The sequence below is a fragment of the Mus caroli genome, unplaced genomic scaffold (assembly GCF_978045245.1).
Source record: "Mus caroli unplaced genomic scaffold, Mus_caroli_1 scaffold_14, whole genome shotgun sequence".
In the NCBI taxonomy this organism is placed as follows: domain Eukaryota; kingdom Metazoa; phylum Chordata; class Mammalia; order Rodentia; family Muridae; genus Mus; species Mus caroli.
The window spans coordinates 81,792,133-81,812,206 of record NW_028227269.1 but is presented as its reverse complement, the minus strand read 5'-3'; the positions used below and the strand labels follow the sequence as shown (position 1 = coordinate 81,812,206).

Below are 20,074 nucleotides of genomic sequence, written 5' to 3'. Positions count from 1 at the left end.
TGAATGCAAAGAAATCAGGAGTTCAAGGCCAGCTTTGGCTACATAGTGAGTTCAAGGCTAGCCTACGTTACATGAGACCTTATTGCAAAAAAGGGAAAAAAAAACCCTACAAAAATGTCAGGATATTTCTACTCCCCCAGCTCCTGACATCACAGGAATGCAGCTGCTGGCCTTGCTGGGTGGGTGGGGAGATGGGAGTCAGCAGACCCTGGGCGTATGTTATGGCTAGGAGCTTATATCATTTTTCTATCATAGCCAAGGGGGTAAGGGATTCAGGGGGCACACAGACCTTTCAAGGCCGAGAGAAAATAACCACAAGGAACTAGAATGGAGAGGACTTAGAAGGGATCTGATCGAGGCTCAATATTTTTACAGTGTGGTTTGTCCAGGGATGTATAGAGGGTTTGTAAAAGAGCTGGAACTGGATCCAAAGGGCTCCTGGAGGCAACCAGCTCATCTGGAGTCCAGCCTTGGAGGCCCACCCTAGTGTGGAAGCCTTGGGCTTGCCAGAAAGGGGCTCCTACACGAGGCACTTAGGCAACTGCAGATGCAAACATTGCAGGTGCTGGATGAATCTTTCATTCTTTCCTTTTGGGTCCTGTGGAGCCATTGTTGACTTTTAAAGAAAGCCCAGCCGTTTCAAATGGTCCTTAGGGATAAACAAGCCCACCCTGAGATGCATCTCTCCTGGGTTGTTTTGTTTTGTTTTTGTTTTTTTGTTTTGTTTTTGTTTTTGTTTTTTTGCTTCAATCTTAGTTTATCAGCATCACACAGGACTTTTCTCACTTTGTTCCCTACATGGGCAACTGGGTGGGGGCTCTCTTTCCCCATAGATGGTACTGCAAAGAGGACAAAGAGGGGCGCTTGACCAGGTGTGTAGAGCTCCGAATGTCTATCAGCCAGCCTGTTAGTGCATGGTTCTTCTGACCAAATGGTACGCGTGAGGCCCTGCAGGCTGTGGGTTCCACTCTGAAGAAGTGAACAGGATGACATCATGAGTTTGAGGTCCTCAGAGGAGAAAAGCAGGGCGGGACACAGACCTCAACTCCCTCCCTACTCTGCACCCTCCTGCATCTGCTTCTTCCCGGCAAATTTCCAGATGCAGAGTGAAGGCCCCTGGGAAAAGCAAGCTATGGAGGTCAGCCCCAGGCACTGAGAGAGCAGGGGACAGTAGTGACAAGCAGAAAACACATGACAGATGTATTCTGCAAGGGCAGGCAGACAGACAGACCTGGGTTTGAATCCTGGCTTTGCCAATCTGGGGAGCCATGTATCCTTTCCCACCCTTAGGTTCCCCACCTGTAAAATGGGATCCACATTGTAAGTGGTAGGGATTGGAGGCTGCCTGACTGCAGTTACGACGCCCTCCGGCCAGCTGCAGATACCGGGTGCTGTGGTTTGTGTCCTAGCTGAAGGAGTTGGGCTGTAGAGGGAAGGGGCTGTGTGTCTGTGCCATGGGCAGACGCTGGGAATGCGATGCGCCTTGTGGCTCCCAAGGCCTCGGCTTTGTCTCTTGGACACTCATCCTGTAATTGCTTTCAGTCGCTGCTTTCAGTCTCTGGGAACCACTGGCTCAGATACCCACTGCGTGCTCCAAGTTGGGCTGATGAAAATGTGCCAGAGTCATTAAGTTATCAGTAGGGAAGGCAGCCGTTTCTCCCCGGCAGGAAGGATTCTGCTGTCTGCTGTAGCCGGCTTTGTTCACAGAAACTGCCACCCCCCACTCCAGCCCCCTCCATCCAGCCCCAGACAACGATTGGAGTAGGGTAGGGGGTTAGGGGACATGCTGTCCCTGCTCTGGGACAACACTGATGGCATTCGTAACTCTAGCCTGGAGGTCCCATGTGGAGTACCCAGCTCTGGACTAGGAATGTGGGCAAAGCTATTTCTGCAGCTTGACAGATGGATCTGCCCCAGGGGGAAGGAGAGAGAGGGAGGCAAGCTGGACTTCCCTTGTCACAGCCATTGCTCTTCACATGTGCTGCGCCAGGAACACAAAATCCAGGTGCTTGCTTGCCAAGGTGAAAAGAAGGACCTTAGGCTGAGCGCAGATGGGGCTGACTGGTCCCAGGGGTGATGGCTGCAGAGGCACACATGACGTAGAGCAGTGGGCCCTGGGGAAGGAGGCTATAGCGGGAAGCTGGGGGTTCAGCCCTCTCTGCATGCTTCAGCAGTCTTGGGGTTTAGTCTGATTCCCTGCGACAGCTCCTTCCAGGGCAGGATTGCCGACTTGATGAGAGGGGAGCAGATGGCGACAGTACTTTATTTTCAGAATGTTATTTTTCTCCTTACCTTCTTCCCCATTACCCCAGACTTTGGAGGAGAAACACGCCAGCTCCCTCCCTGTTGGGGTTTATTGTGTTCGCCTGAGCCCCTCCGATGGCAGTGGGGGATGGTGACGGCTGATGGTGACGGCTGATGGTGACTGAGTCTCACCATGGATCCACTTTTAAATTGTTGTCTTACAGCTCTCTCCTTGTGGTGAGGTAGGTGTGCTGTTCCAGAGAGGGGATGCAGGTGCGGGGAGGCTTAGCGGCTTATGGAGGAGATCATGCCCGTTAGCAGTTTCAGGCAGAGTTTGAACCCACCCAGTTCAGATGTGGACTATTTAGATGCCTGTGCAGTTCCCCCTTCTCCAATGACAAAACCGACCGAGGCCAGCACAGCTGATCACACTGGCACGAAGACCAGTGACCTGCCCTAGGCAAACTTCCAGGAATCCACTCTCTGACTCAGCGGCGCACTCGCTCAGGGCCTAGGTTCACCCTGGTGGATTTAAAGCTTTTCACTGGAGTAATTCCCACATCACCACTCCCTGATTTCCAAGGCAAGATAAGATCCACAGGGGCTGGAGAGAGAAGGGGTTGGGGGTGGGGGGTAGCGCTCAGTTGGTGAACAGCTTGCTCTGCAAGTGTAAGGACCTGGGTTTGGTTCCTGGGACTCATGTAAAAAGCTAGGCATGGTGGATGTGTGCTTAGAATCGGAGTGCTGGAGATACTATAGGCAGGTGTTCTGGGGCTCATTGGCCTGCTAGTCTACCCTACTCCAGGACATAGAATCCTCCATGCATGCACACACAATGCATGCATGGATGCTCATGAACACACACACACACACACACACACGAAGTATATTTCAAGATGGTAGCCAAAGAACATGAAACCCAGTACAAAGCTCATTGCCCAGCTCAGTTGCCTATGAAGTTGGCCCTTAGTGTTTGGAGTGACTGGAAAGTAGGATTAAACACAGGAGGTCAGCGTCCTCTCTAGCTTGCCCTTACGGCAGTCAACACAGGCTTTCCAAAGCACATCTTCCCATCAAAACGTGGCACTCTGATTCCATCGAACTCTGATTGACCTCCTCTCTTACCCTGTGATGATGTCACTTGCAAGACTAGGTCTTAGTATCAGTAGCTTTATCTGGAGCTCAGTGTCTTCTCCACTAACCCCGGTTCCTTCTAACTTGCCTTTCAAGCTGCCCTCCCCGGCTGCCTCCCTTCAGCCTGTGCCCTGCTCACAGACCACCCTGGTAACTCATTACATCCCTCTCCTTCCTAGCTATAGTCCCCGTCCTCACCAGCTGCCCTGTCTTCTGCTGGAAGGAGTAGTCTATTAGCCTTTGGTACATCCTCATTTCCTTGTCTCAGCTTCCAGAAGGTCATGAATTATCTTCTTGCTGTGGTGGCCTTCCAACGGCCATATGCAATGGTCCCCTCTTGGTCTCCATTTCTTGGCCTTTCTTAGTGCCGCTGCCTCTAAGCCTCAGTCTGCTCACTTAAGATTTGTGCATTTGTTACTTTTCTGTTGCCGTGATACAACACCGTGACCAAGGAAACCCATGGATGTAGCCTGTCTTTTGCTCCTTTGCGGTTCTCCTTTTATCCACCCTTTCAACCCCCTAACACTAGACAAGACAGGGGGGACAGAAGGAGATTTCTGAGTAAAGTCATGGAGCAGAAAGGGGGTAACATCATTGTTAGACAAACTTCCTGCTGATTAGCGTGGGGAGTTCCTTGGAGCAAGTTTGATTTTTGCCGTCAGGATACCTAATTTCTTCTTCATTTTGTTTCTTTGTGCATGGTACTTAAACAAACTGTGACCAACAACCAACACCCCACCCTGCCTCTAGGCAGGTCCCTAGCATTTATATGCCCCCAAGAAGTCCCCAGAACGTCAAACATCACACAATCACCGAAAACTATCCACAGGTGCCTAACTCCTGCCCCTGCTAGAGCACGAGGCAAATCATAGTCAGCTGCTGTGGATATCTGAAGCAGCCCCATATCCCACACCTGGGATTAAAACAAAAACAATCTTATAATATTTCTATTTGCTTTTTTATTTTATTTTATTTATTTATTATTATTATTATTATTTTTTTTTGGTTTTTCGAGACTGGGTTTCTCTGTGTAGCCCTGTCTGTCCTGGAACTCACTTTGTAGACCAAGCTGGCCTGGAACTCAGAAATCCGCCTGCCTCTGCCTCCCGAGTGCTGGGATTAAAGGTGTGCACCACCACGCCCAGCTCTATTTGCTTTTTTAAAGGAAAGCAAAATTCTAAAAGTCTCACTATAGATAGAAGCAAGAATTTATTTGGGCTTTTTGTTTCAGAGGGTTGAGAGCTTAGCATGGCAAGGAATCATGGGAGCAGGAACAGGTGAGAACTCACATCTTGAACCACAAGCAGGAAGCAGAGAGAGTGAACTTGAAATGGCTTGAAACTTTTAAGCCTCAAAGTCCACCTCCCAGCCCCAGTGACACGTTCTCCAGTAAGTCCATACCTCCCAAGCCTCCTAAACAGCCCTGCCAGCTGGGGACCAAAGAGTCTGAAAGCCCCAGACCACAGTGGGGGGACATTTCTCATTCAAGCCCTCACCATGGGACTGGACTGCCCTGAACATACATGTTTGCTTGTTGCGTTCAAGAGTCCCAGCTGGGGCCTCTGTGCTTCTTCTGTCCTGAAACCTTCCTTCTGTGGACCATGCTTCTGGCCATCATGTGAGTCTTTGTTACCCAATTAAAACAAGGAATCTCAAGTTTCCACCTCTATCGGTCCTCGGTTTCCCTTGCTGTATCTTAACACCTGTAACTTCCAGTGCCAGGGTGCCTGTAGCCCAGCCACATCTCTCTCCATAAGAATAAAAGTTCCACAGGCTGAACCCATTTTCTTTCTTCCTTAAATCGAATTTTTCTCCTACATTCTAACAGCTCGCCCAAATCAGGGATCTGGTTGCCTTACTCAGGTCCCTTAGCTGACATCCAAAAGTGCCTGTGGCAGTCAGATCCCACGCTGAGCACTGTGGATATGGTGTGTTAGCGTGTGCGAATGTACAGGGTCTGTCTCACTGGTTGCCTGTAGGAGTGATGTGGATTAGACCTTGGACGGTGAACACCAGGGTCCTGATGATTGGCAGAACCTCCCTGGGGAAGGGCATTAGAACTAAGAGCCGAAGGGTGATTAGATGCTCATCAGGCAAACTGGGGGTGGGGATTAGGCTATGCAAAGGGATGAGCACACTAGAAGGCTCTGTGGTAAGGAGAAAACTGCTTAAGAAATATGCAGGAAGGCAAGAAGGAGGCAGAACCCAGTGCCAAATGAAGCCAGGTCTGGGCAGTGCACCTCAGAGACAGCCATGTTAGTTGGTACCACATTACATTCTTACTCTGCTTTCTGCCAGATTCTGTCTTGAACCCTTCTCTTCATGATTAATTTCTACCCATAAGGTCATTTTTTTTTTTCCCCACTCACCAGCAAGGCAAATAGTGGCCTGCCATCTTTAAATTCATCCTGTAAGCAGTATGCTAACATATGGACCAGATTAAGTTGATCCTCCAGGTTAACTGCCTCCCTTCATCCCTCACAGTCAGGATGGAGTCAAGCCCCGTGCCTTTCTTATTAGCTCCCTCCACCCCACCCCTTTCCTTTGCTGCAGCTTTCTCAAATGGCTCTCAGTACCAAATGGCTAGGCTCTGGAGCCGCAGGTAAATCTTGCTCATCTCATGCTCTCCTGCAAGGGGTTCTTACCCTAGGAATCCATTCTCCCCCAGCTCCAGCTGTCTGCTGCCTGTCTCAGATACCCCTCTCAGCCATCCCTGCTCACACAGCCATGCACTATCTTTCCTTTATAGGTTCATCTCTTTGGCTAGACCGAGAGCTACTTGGAAGAGAGGGATGTGGGTTCCTTGACTTCCTCTTTTCATCAACACTGAGCTGGCATGTATTAGCATTTAATTAGTACATTGTTGAAGGTCTAGGGACGAATGACAGACACTGTTCAAATGAGCCACAAAAGACAAGGCACTGTATAAGGGAGTCTGGCTTCCAGGACACTTTCCTGAGCTGCCTGGATCTGGATCTTCTAGTGACCAATCCTGTGCCTCAAGGGAGCCTCCACCCTCCACCCTCCACCCTCCACCCTCCACCCTACACACACTAGGAAAGTAGGTAGACCAGGTTGATTAGTCAGGCCTAAATCTTCTCAAGCTTTAGAAGTAAGAACTTCCAGGACAATGTGGGTCTCTGGTTGGTCAAACAGGTGGTTGAGTATCCCCCACAATTCCCATTGCTTCTGATTCAGGGGCTGGTGGGGGAGCTCCTGAGAGTTTGTTTCTGCAACAAGTTCCCAGGTAGGGCTGGTAGTGCTTGTCTGGGAAGCACATGTTGAGAATATGTGCTCTAGCAAAAGAATTCATTCTCCAGAGAATCATTCTCTACAGTGTTAGGGGAGGAGATGGATGATGTCACTTGAGTTTAGCTTTATAGGCTTTCAGAGCCATTAGTGTTTGCCTTAGTTTAGGGATTCCAATGTTGTGAAGAGACACCACGAACATGGCAACTCTTATAAAGGAAAACATTTAATTGGGGCTGGCTTACAGTTTCAGATGTTTAGTCCATTATCATCATGGCAGGAAGCCTGGCATTGTGCAGACAGACATGGTACTGGAGAAGGAGTTGAGAGAGCTACATCGATCTGCAGGCAGCAGAAGGGGACTGTGTACCACACTTGGGCATAGCTTGAGCATAGGGACCTCAAAGCTCACCTCCACTGTAACACACTTCCTCCAACAATGCCACACCTACTCCAGCAAGGCCACAGCTCCTAATAGTGTCCCTCCCTATAAGGCTAAACATTTGAACACATGAGTCTATAGGGGCCAACTGTATTCAAACCACCACACTGTGGATAGATGGATAAGATACTACAGGCTTGCCTCCTCTCTTGGTTCTTGTCTCTTCTACAAGTGTTTCTATGTCCTTTCACCAGCCAATGAACAAATATATTTTGTAGAATGTGCATGGCAGCAGATGAGGCTGAGCTGCAGACATCAAATACGTCAGTAGGGAAGCACCCTGAAGGGAAGACTGCAGGCATAGACAAGATCATTACTCAAGTCCTGAGGAGGGGCACTGTCCTGAAGGGTGGGGAGTTCTTATCCCTGGAGTCCAAGAACAGGCTTCTGGAGTATTAATGGGATAATCTTAGTGGATGGTTAGTTCAGGTGACAGTTAAGATCTTGAAATTCTATGATTAAGGAAAAAAAAAAAGTCGGGTGTGGTGGCTCACGCCTTTAATCCCAGCTCTCAGGAGGCAGAGGCAGGTGGATTTCTCAGTTCAAGGCCAGCCTGGTCTACAAAGTGAGCTCCAGGACAGCCAGGACTATACAGAGAACCCCTGTCTCGAAAAACAAAACAAAACAAAAAAACAAAACAAAAACCAACCAAACAAAAAAAAGCACTGGTTGGCCCAGCAATGCACAAACAGCTCACTTAGGATCATGGGTGGATCTGGGGAGGGCCCAGGCTACCTTGTGCTAACACTGAAAGCATCCTCATCAACAGTGTGTTTGGTGACTAAGTGGATTCACATCCAATGGCCCTGTAATTTGTTGCTTATTGAACTCAGATCATTTAAAAGGTTAAGTGGAAAAAGCCACAAGCAGGCAGAGAGTGGATCTCAAGGGCCTCTTTAGGTCTTGCTTCCTAAGTCACATGGAACTGAGATGCAAGGCACCATCTTAGTTTGTTTTGAGAGAGGGAGGGAGAGACCTTAAATTTATAGCTGCTAGGCCCCCAGCTTGAATTTTAAATACTCATCAAGGATGTTCAACCAATGCCAGATTCTACAGAATAGGTTGAGAGATCAAAGTTTTTCTTTGGGGGCGGGGGGTGGGGTGGGGTCTCCAGCTCTTAAGATGTGACAAACAAGGCTGATGTCTCTTGCCCATTAGTTACCATTTATTGAACAGTTATTATGTTAGACTCAGTAAGATTCTTAACAAATACTATTTACGGTCTTTTAATTAAGATCATAATAATGCTTCAAAATGAGCATTATTATCTTCATTCCCAGAAAAAAAGGCACCCAGAGACAGTACATATCTTGTCCAGATTCACATAGCAAAACTTTCTTACTTCGCTTTGGAAGTTGATATAACTATAAAATTGAGCTCCGACAAAGATAGTTCAAAAATTAAAGCTCTACACATCTGAGTTCAGATGCGATATTATCAAGTTGAATCCAGCAGTGTATCAGTTGAACAATATACTCTGACCAAATGGAGCGTGTTCTAGGGAACGCAGGAATGGTTCGATGATAGGAAATATTAGGAAACCAACCTAACTCACCATATCCATAAACTAAAGAAAGGCCGAGTATTAGCAGATGCTTAAAGGGCAGTCAATAAAAACTTTCTTATAATAAGATTCTAAGTCAGGAGTAATAGGAAATTCTTAAATGTAATAAAGGCTAAAAATTAGCGACCAAGTCATTCAAAGCAGGGAGACACTAGATCCAGGTTCATAAAAGTAGGAGATGCCCAATTCTGCCATTTGAAACTATTGTCCTGGCTATTACTCAGAATGAATTATGCTAATTAGAATTAGTTTATTTAAATAAGGGAGAGAAGAGATGGTACTATGTAATGTTGCCAACCCCAGGAGAATCTGAGGAAAAGGCAAGCTCTGAGAAGTCCTTATGGTAGTGCCTAATAGCGCTTCTCCATACAGTGATGGTCACGGCTACTGAACCGGGGCTTGAGCGCAGGTCTGATTCCCCATGAAGCAGTATGGTCTCTGATCTGGGAGACAGTCCCTCAGAGCCAGCTCATTCCCCAGTGCTCCAGCAAAGTCCACCTGGCTTGGTCATCTGTGAGAGCGAGTAGGATGAGCATTCGGGACCATGGTTTCACTTTGAAGACCCCAAAAGCTCCTGTACTTGACAATCCCATCCCCAAAGCCCCTGGGCTGAGTGTGTGGGAGGCACATTGGTGGACTGCCCCGAGGTCACTTTGCCTGCCTTTTGCTCTCTAGGTCTGGAGCAGCGGGAGTACCAAGCGATCCCCCCTTTCTTCTTGCTTCTAAGATGCTATTTAGTGTTATCAGTTGCCTTTTGTCTCAAGTTGTCTCATTTGAGAGAGGCCTGGGATGCCAGAGGCTAATTGGAACATTGAGGTCACAAGCTCTTGGCTATGACAGCCCCCGGGATGCCTCAGTCTCATTGTGTTGGTGGTGAGGATAGAGCACATTTTCCTGGCATAAATCACAGGGTGATACACGGAGAGTCTTACCCAATGGAAACTTTCCTGCTTCCTACAGACGCAACCATGGGGGCAGCAGATGGGTCACTGCCGAGGAATCTAGGAGACCTGGGTTCTGGTGGCTCTTCTGCTGCTGTGTGTTCTACACACGTCATTTTGTGTGACTGGGACTCATTCGTCTCGCTGATGACCTGAAATGTTGGACTGGATAGGCTTCCAGTGATAATTGGATTCAAAAGCTATGATGATAATCCCCATTTCTGTGTGCTCAGCGCCATTTGCAGGGCTCTCTGCAGAGTTGGGAGTATGGCTTAGTGACTGGGTACTTGCCTAGCATCCCTAGCTCCCGAGTAAACACACAGTCCAACAGCGCTTACCTAAGCACTCTGTGCTGTGTAGGGTCAATGAGGTAAGTCCTGTTAACATTCCCATTTCGTCTCTAAAGCAATGGAGGCACTGAACAGTTCTCTGTCTTGCCCAGGGTTTCTGCAGGCAGAATGGTAGTGCTTACACTGCCCTTAGTCTCTGCATTCTTACACCTCTTTTGTGTCCATGAGCCATGTGGTTACAGTGGTATGGGTCTGAGGGTAGGAAGTATTTTTTAAGGGGAAGCCTGGCTCTGGTGTAGACAACTGGGGACCATTGCCCTGGAGTATGAGAGAGTGACCAAAGAAGTTGCTGACATTTTCCTTCTCTTTGCTTATCTAGTCTGTGGCAAGCGCTACAAGAACCGGCCAGGACTCAGCTACCACTACGCTCATACTCACCTGGCCAGCGAGGAGGGAGACGAAGCCCAAGACCAGGAGACCCGATCCCCACCCAACCACAGAAATGAGAACCACAGACGTGAGTTTCCACTTGTAAGGTTAGGGTGTGAGGGCTGGGGCAGGTAGTGTGGGAGACCAGACCATCTTCTTCTTTCCACTCTGGCATCTGGCATTTAAAAAAAAAATCTATGATGGGTCCCAGCGGTCTGCAGTAAGCTGACTCCTAAGCTCAGCCTGCAACCACACCGTATGGCTGAGCTGAGCCACCAGCTAAGAGTAAGCAGGTCAGAATGCACGTGGTCAGCCTTGTTCCAGAGAGAGGCGGACTGATTCATGAGTGTCCAGCAGAAGGGGAGTGTCCTCACCGGGCCACCATCAAAGGCTAGACCTGTCCACCTTTTTCCTTGGCTTCAGAAGGTCTGCTCACAGTGGTTGAGCCTGACCGATGTCTGTTGATGGGTTTCTATGGTTTTCCTGAATGGATCACTACTTAGGGCACAGAGCCCACCAGCTCTTGATGGATATGTCACTTGGAATGACATTTGGCTCTGAAGACTCAAAGTGACCCTGCAGATCTGTGTGTCTATTCTTTCTCTCCTTCCTCAATTTCTAGTTATGAATTAGGAATCACAGTGGAACTTAGGGTTTACCACTCGACTGGTTCTCCTACCATCTATTATGGTTGCTGGGATGCCAGAAACCTCAAAGCAGGATGTGGCCATGGAATCTGCTAAGCTTGCTTCAAGATCTGGGTCTTCCTGAGATCGCTGGAGGGCAGGGCATTCATGGGTGGATGGTGTGGGCTTTGCTTGCTTTATGCAGTTTGTTGGTACATATTCTTTTAATTTTTTAAAGATATAGTTTATTATTTCATGTATATGAACATTTTGCCTGCATGCATGTGTGTGCTCACTACATGCATGGACAGTGCCTACTGATGTCAGAAAAGAGTGTGTAGGATCTCCTGGGACCAAAGTGACAGATGATGGTTGAGAGCCACCACGTAGGAATTGAACCTGGGTCCTCTGAAAGAGCATCAAGTGCTCTCAACCACTGATCCACCTCTCTAATCCCTGGTGTGTGTGTGTGTGTGTGTGTGTGTGTGTGTGTGTGTGAGTGTGTGTGTGTGTGAGTGTGTGTGTGTGTGTGTGAGTGTGTGTGTGTGAGTGTGTGTGAGTGTGTGTGTGTGTGAGTGTGTGTGTGAGTGTGTGTGAGTGTGAGTGTGAGTGTGTGAGTGTGTGTGTGAGTGTGAGTGTGTGTGTGTGAGTGTGTGTGAGTGTGTGTGTGAGTGTGTGAGTGTGTGTGTGTGTGAGTGTGTGTGTGAATGTGTGTGTGTGTGAGTGTGTGTGTGTGTGTGTGTGTGAGTGTGTGTGAGTGTGTGTGTGTGTGTGTGTGTATTAAAGTGAACCAAGAATCTGACTTTTAAAAGTACCCAGACTCTAAATTTAAAGTTGACTCCTATGTGGTTGAGTTTGTCAGCTTAACTGACTGACTCCAGATGGGTACTGTCACTAAGTATTTGAAATCACGACACACCCTTGTCCAAGACCTTTGTTTGGATTTGTGTGTGCTTCTTGGTCTACACCCCATGTTCACTGGTAGTGCTGACTTCTTTATTAGTGTGCTATGGTCAACACAGCCAAATAGCTCAGACCTGGAGTCTTAAAGTACAGAAATTAGTTTTTCATAGTTCTGGGGGCTTGAAAACCCAAGGTAGGCTTCCCGAACTCCTTCCTCTCCTTGACTTGCAGATTACTGTCCTGTGGCATCTCTGCCCTTTCTGTGCACATATGCTCTGGGGTCTTGTAATTTTCTTGTTGTTGTTGTTGTTGTTTTTTTTTTTTGGTCCATGTAACCTCTTCTTATAATGTTAACCAGGCAGACTGGATAGGACTTACCCTAATAGTCTCTCTCTCTCTCTCCCCCCCTCCTCTATGCCCCTGTGCCTCTGTCACACTTGCATGTGCTCTCAGTTGGTTTTCATCTTATTTTTTGAGACTGAGTCTCTCACTGAATGTAAAAGTCACTGATTTGGTGACCCTGGCTGTGGAGAGTGCCAGAGGTCACCTGTCTCTGCCTCTCGAGCTCTGGGATTACAGATGTGTGTAACTATTTCCATCTTTTTGCATAGGTTCTGGGGGTGTCTACACTCAGGTTGTCACATCCACTTTACTAGCTATGCTGTCTCCCCAGCTTCAATCGTCTCATTTTACCTTTACTTTGTTTATGTGTGTGTGTGTGTGTGTGTGTGTGTGTGTAAGGTATGTGCACATGAGTGGAGTGCATGTAGAGACCAGAAGAGGGCGTCAGATCCCTGAAGCTGGAGTTACAGGTGGTTGAGTCACCCTATGTAGGCTCTGATCAGAATGGGGCACTCCCTAACACTGAGCCACCTCTCCAGCACTTTAATTACTTTCTTTATCTGTCTCTATCTCCACTAGAACCAAATGCCAAAGTACTAGAGGTTAAGCTGCAATATTTGGAGTTGAGGAAAACACATCTCGTGACATTAATTTGTTTCCAACTTCGAGGGTTCAAGCTTTTAATGTGACAGACCCTTGTTTTCTCACCTCCTGTTGCCATCTGGGCAGAATCTGGGAAGCAGGGCTGGAGGAGGAGGATGGCTCCGCTCTTTCTGCACCAGATCCTGAGTTTCTATGACACCCAGCTCTCTGCCTGCCCTTTGGGAGAGCTTTCCTTTTCTCTCAGGGAAGAAAGCCTATCGGTACTGAGGTGGCTAGCAGTTGCCCCCCCCCCCCCGACCAGGAAGAGGCTGTAAATGATCTTTGGTTTTAGGTGTTATCTGGAAAGCAGAGATTAGTGACTGTCTTCTCTCCAAAGCGTCTCTTAGCCTTCTTTCTCACTCCTGCAGTGCCTGCCTATCTCTTGCATTTCTTCAAGGGCTGGCCGCTCATTCCTGTGTACAGGCATCCCGTTTTATACTGTTCAGATGGCTTTTCCTTTGTGTTGTATTTGTCCCAGTTCTCCTGTAAAGTCCTATAGCCAGCAGTGTTTGTGCACACGCGTGCACATATGTGTATGTACATGTGCAAAGCTTTGGCAGCAGCAGCAAGTGGAAGGTGGCTGTCCCTTCCTGTCTGTTCCTGAGGTCCCCTCCAGGTTGGCTTCTGTGGCCAGCACTGACCTTCTTTGTTCTTTCAATCAGGATCTTTAATGCAAAATTATCAGTAGGTGTCTGCATCCTCCTTAGGTGTCCCTGGGTAACCCCATGGGCTTGCTTAGTGTACTGGCTGGTTTTGTGTCAACTTGACACAGCTGGAGTTATCAAAGAGAAAGGAGCTTCAGTTGAGGAAATGCCTCCATGAGATCCAACTGTAGGGCATTTTCTCAATTAGTGATTAAGGGGGAAAGGCCCTTTGTGGGTGGGACCATCTCTGGGCTGGGAGTCTTGGGTTCTATAAGAGAGCAGGCTGAGCAAGCCAGGGGAAGCAAGCCAGTAAGTAACATCCCTCCATGGCCTCTGCATCAGCTCCTGCTTCCTGCCCTGCTTGAGTTCCAGTCCTGACTTCCTTTGGTGATGAACAGCAGTATGGAAGTGTAAGCTGAATAAACCCTTTCCTCCCCAACTTGCTTCTTGGTCATGATGTTTTGTGCAGGAATAGAAACCCAGACTAAGACACTTAGTGAAGAAACTGTGCCTTTTCTTTTCCAATATAGAGACATGTCCCATGCTTGTCTCTATCCATCTGTGGGCTTATGGGTAAGCAACACACTCCAGTTCATCCTTGTCTGCTTTCCTCTCTCACCCTGCTGATGAGACACCAGCGTCTTACAAAGCATCACACAACACTGACCGAAGAAGAATAGCCATATCTGGGCTCATCTAGGTCCTCCTCATACAAAGACGGGTCCAGAATCCTCAGAAACACCCTTTATTTTACTTGATTTTTTTTTTTTTTTTTTTTTGTGGTGTCTTCTCACAACTTCACCCCTGAGAACTCCATGACCAGCCCTAATTTCATGCACAGGAAAGTGCATGCAAGCAGACAAGTTCTTGGTGTCTGGAGAAGCCATCTTCCCCCTAGGCCCAGTTTCTCTGAACAAACCCAGTGACAGCTGCTCGCCCTGGCTTCTGTGGGCCACACACATACCACTGATTTGCTCGCTGCTCCAAATGTGCGCTCTGTTTCCTCCCACATGCCCCTGGTGAGCAGGCCCCCACCATTCTCCTGTAAGCACTAATTGCTGGCATCATTAATACCCAATTATTAGCCGCTCTCACTGTTTGGGGCTTGGAGTGGGCTCCCATCCATACTGCCCCTCAGTGCCACTGGGGCTGCGTGGTGAACTGAACGTGACAGCTCAGCAAGCCTTCAAAGGGCTCAGCGCAGCCCCCCAGCCAGGCTTCCAGACCGAGGGAAGGAGGCAGAAGAGCTTAACCCTGGAGTCTGATGCTCCCCCCACTGAGAAGGTCTGGATGCTGGCAGTGCATTAGTAGAGCTTCAGGGTGACCCAAGCTGGTGTCATCGGAAAAAGAGCCCCACAGATACAGGAGTGTGCAGGGCCACAGGCCACTGGGTCACACTGCCCACAGCCATAGGGCATAGTGACTTTTTGACTTTGATACCTGTGCTGTCCCTTGCTCCACCCCTTCACCTGTGTCCTTAGCAGAGCCCATGGCCCATCCCCATCCCTGCCACTCCTTAACTGAAAGGGTCCAGTGGCCAGCCACTGGCCTTCCTTATCCCCAGCCCTTGCTGCCCTGACATGCCAGCTAAGCAGTTAGCTGTCACCCCTGCAGTCCCCCTGCCTCCACCCCCTGCCTCCCACCCCAGAGGATTTGATCTCGCCTCTGTTCCTCCCCGACTCTCTCGTTTTCTCCTGAGTCTCCATTTCCGCGTTCCTTTCTTCCTCTCCTGTAGGTTTGCCTTCTTTGCCCTGTGCCTGAGGCTCTCCGCCTCCATGGCAGATGAGGAGCTGGGAATGCTGGGAGCTCATCCCCCTGAGGAGAGATGGCATTTCTGATGGGGCTTCTTCCTTTGGGCTGCTGCCTTCTCCCCAGATGAGGCTGGGTTTTAATTTTTCCCTCCGTTTCTCCTGCCATCTTCATCTTTACCTATAGCTATGGGCACACCAGATTAGAAGGGGAGTCAGGACTTCGAGCATATCACTCAGAGGCTTGCTGTTGTGACTCTTTCAGAGCAACTTTAGTTTGCAGAATTAAGGTTCCAAAATCTCAACAACCCAGGTCCACAATTTCAAAAGTCTTTTAAGAATCCTTTTAGTTTTCTCTGCACAATTGGAATCTACTATAGACACTATTTTTAGGATACTTTTTGGGGGTAGGAATGAGATCAAAGTCTTGGATTTAAGCATAAAAAAACAGTGTAAATAGCCAGGCAGTGGTAGCACACGCCTTTAATCTCAGCACTCAGGAGGCAGAGGTAGGCAGATTTCTGAGTCCGAGGCCAGCCTGGTCTACAGAGTGAGTTCCAGGACAGTCAGGACTACACAGAGAAACCCTGTCTCGGAAAACAACAACAACAACAACAACAACAACAACAACAAAACAGTGTAAATAAATCAGTGCTGTTCATTCATTAATTCATGAATTCAGTCCATCCATCAGTAGCATGCAGTCATCCACCAATCCATCCATCCATCCATCCATCCATCCATCCATCCATCCATCTGCCCACCTACCCACTCATGCATCCACCACCTATTCATGCAGCCACCCACTCATGCAGCCACCCACCCACTCATGCATCTCTTCATCCCCAAGTCTGGTGCCTATGTAGTGAATGTTGCCTAAGGGCTAAGACTGAGAGGCAGAGGGGTGCAGGAGTCAGCTTTATCTTTGAGGAGCTCACAGTCTCAGGTGGGAGTGTGCAGTGGGTCATGGATGAAGGATGAGCTTGCCTGAGGCTCAGAGTCACTGTATGTACTCCACGTTGGGAGGCAGGGGTGCTCTTGGTGGAACGCTGGCCTTGCCTATTGACTTACTAGACATAGACATTCTCAGGCTCCACCAGCAGAGAGTCCAAGGGTAGGAACCAGCATGAAGGGTATTCTGTATGTGCTAAAGCCTAAGGACCACTGCCCTGTGAGGTTTGGAACAGTTCACTAAGGAGGTTATGTTCAGGCCTTGGAAAGTAAGGAAGAGTATTGAGGAGGGAGAAGATCTCCCAGGTTTCAAAATGAATGCATATGGATGAAGGGAAAGAGGCCGTGATGGCATGGTATATTCATATAGTCGATAGCAGCCGGGCCTCATGGTGGTATTGAAGTCAGGACTGAATGAGACAGGACACCACATTGGAGACACCTTCACTGCAGAGTTTTTATTCTATGGGAACTATCAGAGGCATTCCTTGAAGGAAAGAGAGGCTTTATTTAAAAAAAAAAATTTTATTTAATAGCATAAATAAATATATGCTTTCAAGCTAAACTTGGAGTTCTTAAGAGGGAATTGATTTAATACTGTTCTATAAAATTCATCTGGTTTTTCAGGTCCATGTAATTGAGGTTGGGATGTCCTAGGTCCCTAGAGGTCAGACTCCTGTGCAGGGTCACATGTCGGTTCATAGTTAAGCTTCCCTTTCTGTCGTTCTTAAGAGGAAAATGCCCAGAGCCAGTGCCACTGTTGAGGGCAGGGTGTACTTTGTAGAACTGTAAGGGGAAAGCCGAATTGATTAAGGGTAATGTCTGCTGATTAGATAATCTGGAAATTAGTCTGATAATGTGCAAATTATCTAAGAGCAGTGCATGATGTCATTGCCACACTGCTGGGGAAAGTCTAGCAGATGTTTGTCTTCTGGCATGCTCGCTCTCTGTCCTAGGCCCAGGGGCAGCTAGCTCAGGCCTCGGGAGGTGGAGCACCTCTTAGAAATGTGCTTGGAAATCTTGGGTATCTCTGAAAGGTGTGTGAAAAAGCAGGAAAAAAAACCCCATCTAGCCCACTGCCTAGTGAGTGTGGTACTGGTCTGTGAGCCTGGGTTACAGGGGAGACAAGGCAGAGTCAGATGCACAGGTCTTCCTGGGAGGGCATCCCCTTCTCCCCCTCTTGCTTTCCCAAACAGCAAATTTGAAAACTAGTAATAGGCGTTCTTCCAATGAGTTAGGATCTAAACGGTTTGCAGGCCACAAAGAGAGAAACTTGAGGGGTTGCTCAGTCCGTGGAGAGGTGGGCACCTGGAGGCAATTTCTCAGCTCTGTGGCTGAGTGGATAGTGATGCGTTGGAAGTGACTGGTCCAGAGTGTGATCTACCTTGTTACCCTGCTCCCCACTGCTCTATGGATGTGGGTCTGCTACTGACACCTCCCTCCCCTTAGTTGCCTCATCTGCAACAGGGAAGCACCCACCCTGGCCTTGTGGACTTGCTGTGTGTTTTCGATGAGGCAAAAGGGTATGGGATTGGCCCTAAGCCTGCTCATCGTGAGTGGTCATGTCCCATCCCTGTCCTATTTGGGCCAGCAGAGCATGTCTGTGACCACAGATGGCTAATCTGGGTCAGGGACTCCATTTGAGGCAGCATGTGGGGCCTGTTCTGACACTGATGCTAACTGCCCCTGAGGACTCGTTGGTATCCATGGAAATTATCAGAGCTACCTGACCCCAGCATATCCTTTGCTAAATTTTAGACATGGCACTGATTCTTTTGTCCAAGCAGAACCCAAGTATCTATGAAGCCCTTGCTTTACTGTACTCACTTGTGGGGATATATATAACCAGGCCTCCCTTTGGGACAACATATGGTCGTTGTCCTTGGAGAACCTCTCAGGTAACCAGGAATAGGATGGATGCATGAAACCTGGGGAGAGAAAGAAGTGGCCTGGACTCCATCCAAGGGTGCCCTCTCCTAGTCACAGAGCCATTTTTCCCAGGGCTGACTATCCACATGCTGACTGAGCTTCTCCGATTTCTCGCACACTTCTGTCATAATTGCATAGGATGTTCAGGATCGAGGGGTTCTACAGGCTGACCAGTACTGGTGACAGCCATAGCGTATCTCGAGTGTCGCAGGCGCAGTGTTCAGACCGCTATTCTCAGCTCATCCATTCGTTCCAATAACCCTATAAGGCAGGTACTGTCTTGCCCAGAGGCACACGAGGACCAGGTGACATTCCTGTGGATGTGGCATGAACGTGGCTTCGTGAGTTTATCTCTGTTTCTTGGGAAAGCTTATTTATTTAGGGCTTTGATTTTCCTCCCGTTTCACTAGAAATGAAGTGGTTTTGCACGCAGGCGAGGCGAGAGGGAAGGGAATGATGGAAAATCTATTAGGTGCCTGGCAGTTTTCACACATCATCTCATGTAATGCTCACAAGTCCAAGTGGCATGTGTGAGAATTCTCATTTTACAGGAGGAAAAAATGGAGGCTCAGAGAGGTCTGAGTAACTTATCTCAATGTACTCAGCACGCTGGAAGGCTGAGCTATGCTTAGACACCATTCAGCTCTGTCAGGACGCTGGGATCCCAAGTGATGGGGCCCAGGCCCAGGCTCCTGGGTCTTCTCATGAAGCTACTGCCGATGTCCCTCTTAGCCTGTTAGCTTGCTGTCAACTGCATCTTATTATACAGTGGTTTTTCAGGAGAGACGAATGCATTGACAGACCGTGTCTTTGTTAGCTTCGGCTGCCTATTAGTTTGTGTCTTAGTTAGGTTCCTATTGTAGTGATAAAACACCATGCCAAAAAGAACCTAGGGAGGAGATGGTTTATTTAACCATACATTTTTAGTTAACAGTCCATTGATGAGGGAAATCAGCGCAAGAACTCAGGCAGGGCAGGAACCCAGAGGCAGGAACTGAAGCAGAGGCCATGAAGGAGTGTCTTGTTCCTTTTGGCTTGCTCATCCTTCTTTCTTATAATGCCCAGGACCAACAGCCCAGGGGTGGCACTACCCACAGTGATCTAGGCCTTCCCATATCAATCAACAATTCAGAAGATGCTCCAAAGGCTTGCCCACGGGCCAATCTGGAGGAAGCGTTTTTCTCAATTTAGATCCCCTCTTCCAAAATGACTCTACTTGTGTCAATTAGACACAAAACCTAGCCAGCACAGTTTGCTTTCTGTTGATGCAGTGAAACACTGACTAAAACCAACTTGGGGAAGAAAGGGTTTATTTTAGTTTGCAAGTTCAAGACCATCCTCAAGGATGGTGCCAAGGCAGGAACGCAAGGAAACACTTGAAGCAGACGTTGAAGCGGAGACTATGGAGGAATGCTGCTTACTGGCTTGTACCCTCTGACTTGCCCGGCTACCTTTCTTGTACAATCCACATATTCCTGCCTAGGGATGGTACTGCCCACAGTGGACTGGGCTCTCCTCTATGAATCACCAGTCAAGAAAATGCCTTATAGGTATGCCCACAGGTCAATCTCATGGAGGCAATTTCTCAACTAAGGGTTCCTCTTTTCGAGTGTGTCAAACTGACAATCAAGATGAACCATCAAGGACTGCCATGCCCAAATTCTAGGCTGAGTAGCTTAAACAACAGAATTGACTTCTCACCATTCTAGAGATAGAAGTCTAAGATGGAGATGACAGCAGAGTTGGTGGTGTCCTGTTAGGATGTCATCCTTGGCATAGGTCAGCCACCCTCTTGCTGTTCTCATACAACCTTTTCTCTATGTGTACAGACAGAGAGAAAGACAACTCTCTGGTCTCTTATCCCCAGTCCCATCATGATGGCCCCATCCTCACAGCCTCACCAAACCCTATTTACCTTCTAAAGACCCCGGTTTCAAATGACATCACATTGGGCATAGGGCTTCACCATAAGCTCTGGGGGACGTGGGGACACACC

General features: G+C 48.3%; 1 protein-coding gene across 2 annotated transcripts in view; it reads left to right on the top strand.

The window, feature by feature from the left end:
* Positions 1–20,074, top strand: part of Dpf3 (double PHD fingers 3) — a 278,116-nt gene that overhangs the window by 189,618 nt on the left and 68,424 nt on the right. For both annotated transcript variants that reach the window (XR_015045240.1, XM_021178797.3), the window contains exon 7: positions 10,244–10,381. Coding sequence is in view for 1 of the 2 variants with exons in the window: in XM_021178797.3 (XP_021034456.1) it covers positions 10,244–10,381 (138 nt within the window). In the remaining variant the exon portion in view is untranslated. The remainder of the gene's footprint in view (positions 1–10,243; positions 10,382–20,074) is intronic.